The sequence below is a fragment of the Arachis ipaensis genome, chromosome B03, assembly GCF_000816755.2.
Source record: "Arachis ipaensis cultivar K30076 chromosome B03, Araip1.1, whole genome shotgun sequence".
NCBI lineage: Eukaryota > Viridiplantae > Streptophyta > Magnoliopsida > Fabales > Fabaceae > Arachis > Arachis ipaensis.
The window spans coordinates 21,063,405-21,067,299 of record NC_029787.2 but is presented as its reverse complement, the minus strand read 5'-3'; the positions used below and the strand labels follow the sequence as shown (position 1 = coordinate 21,067,299).

Genomic DNA, 3,895 nt, shown 5'->3' with positions numbered 1-3,895 from the left:
GACTTCACTAGCAGCATATCTTTAAATTGAATTTAAATCTATAATAAATTAGTTTTTAACTTACTAAATTAAAAAATATTTTTAAATAAAATTTAAGTTTGTAACAAATTAGTTCTTAACTTATTGAGTTAAAAAATATTGCAAAAAAAATGTTCACTATAGGCTCAGAAGAGTCGATTGTGTTATATTTAGATCAATATTCAGTAGAAACAGGGAGTCAGGGTTCTTGATCCACACTCCATAAAATGCTATTTATCTATGATGCTNGGGAAAGGAATTTTAATCAGCTCCAAAGCTTGGATTGAACAAAAATGGAAAAAGATGAAAATAGGTTCCATCCAGTGTCACAATTTTTACCACTATTCCAAATCCAAAATCCAAAAGCTCCTACAGACTCAGAACTTTCATACTAACAATAACCATGGAGCAGAAATATAAAATCAAATATAATTGGAAAACTTTTAAGTGTACTAGTATATTTGTGTTTTAGTAATTTTTAACCGTTGATCTTAATTATAAAAAATATATATAATATATATAATTAAGATTAACGGTTAAAATTTACTGAAATATCGGTGTACGAGCATATTTGAAAGTTTTCCAATACAATTATGTACAAACTAAGATATGTTTCAATGAATAACTTCACATTATACACATGGAACCACTGTTGAAAGTTCTGTAAAAAGTAAAAGCTAATCTATAAAGGCAGGACAGTAGCAAGTTGCCAATCACATGATCAAGCTGAAGCATGTTAGATGTCACAAGGACACAAAAAATAAAAGTTGAAAAAGAATATAATCTATTAAAGAATTGTCACATTATTACATCCCTTCACGGAGTACATTGGAATCATGGTACTACACAAGTCATTTCAGAACATCTGAGAGGACCATTCCATGACAAAGATAGTCTCCGCCAAAAATCATCCCTATAATTGACTTCAAATGTAACTAAAAATTTATTTAGAATAATTGTACAATAAGAATAAGTTTGCTATGGTATACAACAGCACAATTTGTTTTCACCTTTTCTTTCGTACCTTCTAGGCCGCAAATTCCCTCCGGTCGCAGACGACGAATCATCAATACGATCAATGTCCGGCGCAGAACTGGGCAGTATGATAGTTACACATAGAAGAGAAATGTATTGCAATTTCCATGAAATGGCGAATCCATCAGAGTTTGTATAAGAGGCAGCTAATTCATTGAATCAGTTTTGTTCTGCACAAGTTGTTCAACATCTCCTAGCTCCGTTTCGCTTACTTGAATCCCATGTTCATTCTGAAACATTATCTCTATCTGCTCCAATGACTTCCCTTTCGTTTCGGGAACAAGCATGTAAACAAATACAATGGCAAGAGCAGAAATAGCAGAAAACAGAAAGAATGTTCCAGCAACTGTAATTGCACGACACACAGACAAGAAAGACATGGCTACTAGGCCACTGCAAACCCGGTTAGCAACAGCACCAAGCGCAGACGCTTGAGCACGAACTCTTAAAGGGAAGATCTCCGATGTAATAACCCAACACACCGGGCCGAGTCCAACTGAGAAGAAAGCTACATTTCCACAAACAAACAGAATTGCCAACGCAATCACAAACGGCCCTTGTCCAAACAAAGCTAGAGTAACCCCCATGCTGAACAGACAGACTGTCATCCCAATTGTGCTAATTAAGAGAAGCGGCCTCCGACCAAGTTTGTCGATAAGAATGATTGCAACCAAGATAAAAACAGTCTTGGTTATACCTACAGCAACTGTATCACCAAGAAGTTTAGATTTATCCTTAATCCCGGCTGCCTCTAGAATTTCGGGGCTGTAATACACAGTTGCATCAATCCCTGAGATCTGTTGAAAACATTGAATCCCTAGTCCAGTAATCAGCATCCGGCGAAGAGCAGGAGGAGGAAAGAGAAGCTCCCTCCAGACCGGTTTGTCCTCGTATTTCTCAGAATTGGCAATTCCAGCAGCATGTTGTATTTCTGCCAGTCTCTCCTCCACTTCTTTATCATTGTCATTTGTTTTCGCCAGCACTAATCTCGCTTCGTCGATTCGGTTCTGCATTACCAACCATCTTGGTGACTCAGGAATAACGAAGAGAGCAAAGCCAATGAAGAGCGAGGGCAAAACTCCCACAGCGAGCATTATCCTCCAACTAATGTGTGCTGGAAGGCCAGAAAATGCATAATTTGATACATAACCAAGCAAGATTCCTACATTTATAAAAATCTCCGGAAATGTGGTAAGCGAGCCTCTCGCAACATTTGGGGATATCTCAGCAATATAAATAGGGGAGATCATAACTCCAAACCCAATTCCAATTCCTGCCAGAAATCTTCCAATCATTAGTACTGTATATGAAGGGGCAAGAGTCATTGTTAATCCGCCCGATTGGAAGACGACTGCGGCTAATGCCATTGTCCATTTTCTACCAATAATATCAGATGTTCTTCCACCACCCAAGCTACCAAATAGAGAAATAATGCTCAAAATACCAACCAAAATTTCTACCTGAACCTCCGTTATGTTCAGATCTTCTTTGATAAATATAACTGCTCCACTCATAACCCCTACATCTGCAAATTGAAATTCACGAAAGAAATCATCAAACTTTTGTCCATTCCAAAAACACCCCAATTTTGAAAATCATAATGGATCTCCAATATAGATCCCAATAAAATATACAGTTTGAGAACTCTTTCAGCTGGGTAGCCTTGAGACCAAAGTTTTGCAGATCTGCCTCATAGATACCTCAGCACTCAAAGATAAATCTGATAAAGAACCGAATCAGTCTAAGATCTATATCAACTACATGGTTGCAAATAGTTATTCACATAACATCACCAATCAGCAAAATAATCTAAACATAGTCAATGTTATCCCAAAAGAAAATAATAATAAAAAGAAGAGTTATGGTCAATTGAAATGCGGAAACAGCAGCGAAAAAAACAAAACAAAACAGGAACAGAAGACTTTGTCAACGGAACTAACAAAAACCAAGGAGAGACGTTTTCAAAGGAACCATTGAAGCAATTACCATAGCCAAGAAGGACATTGTTGAGAGAAGCAAAAATGGCACATGCTATCACATATTTTCTTGTACTGTCTCTTCTTTCAAGTTGTTGCTGTTGTGTGACGACATCATCAACATCGTTGTCGTCTGTCTCAGGGAACTCGCTGTTCATTCTCTTGTACTTGTTCTTGGCTCCCAACGGGATCCCAGACAACCCCATTTCGCCATTCCCATTTTCTTGGAACCCCATCACCGGATTCTGGATTCCAATTGGTGGGTGTTTTTTGTTTTCTACAAAGTTGCAATCTTTGAATTTGGGGTATTGTTTTTTTCTTTTTTCTTTTTCTTTTCTCTTGTGGACTATGCTATGACATATCTAAGACTAACAAAAACACATGTTACAAAAAATAAATCTAAGACTCTCTGTGAAAATGGAATGAAGTCTTAGATCTGAAAAAAAAAAACATACACAGAAATCAGGAAGTGAAACTGAAAGTGAAAGAATGAAAACACGCGGAATTGAAGGAAAAGACTAGGCAACAAAGAGGGGCCACACGCCCCCTTTTTTTGTCACGCAAGCAAAAGGGTATTAAAAAGAAGATGATGAAGAAGAAGAAACACAATGGCGAAAAGAAATTAATAATTAATGAAAAATGAAAATACAATTAGTCAGCATTTGCATAGATGTGGCATTGAATTTTGAAGGTGAGGGAATTGACCTCTCACTTTAATCAAAGATTAAACTTCGCTTTCCACGCAACAACTGTTGGCGTCTTGGCGATACCAGAGTTGGTCGCTCATTTCCTTTAACTGGATTTTTTATTTTTTTGGTGACGTCCTAAAATATGTTTTTTTTTTATTATTTAATTTTTTAATTTTT

At 36.7% G+C, this 3,895-nt stretch overlaps 1 protein-coding gene across 1 annotated transcript; it reads right to left on the bottom strand.

Annotated features, from left to right (window-relative positions):
• LOC107629883 (probable polyol transporter 4) lies at window positions 780–3,751 on the bottom strand. The gene is made up of 2 exons (XM_016332821.2): window positions 3,040–3,751; window positions 780–2,578 (listed from the first exon to the last, which is right to left on the bottom strand). The coding sequence occupies exons 1-2, from the start codon at window positions 3,263–3,265 to the stop codon at window positions 1,200–1,202; spliced, it is 1,605 nt and encodes a 534-aa protein (XP_016188307.1). The 5' UTR covers window positions 3,266–3,751; the 3' UTR covers window positions 780–1,199.

Excerpts from the sequence above, each read along its gene's own strand:
- LOC107629883 (XM_016332821.2), bottom strand. The coding sequence starts at position 3,265 with ATGGGGTTCCAAGAAAATGGGAATGGCGAAATGGGGTTGTCTGGGATC. Across the intron at positions 2,579-3,039 it reads CAATGTCCTTCTTGGCTATG|ATGTAGGGGTTATGAGTGGA; the intron begins GTAATTGCTTCA and ends TTCAATTTGCAG.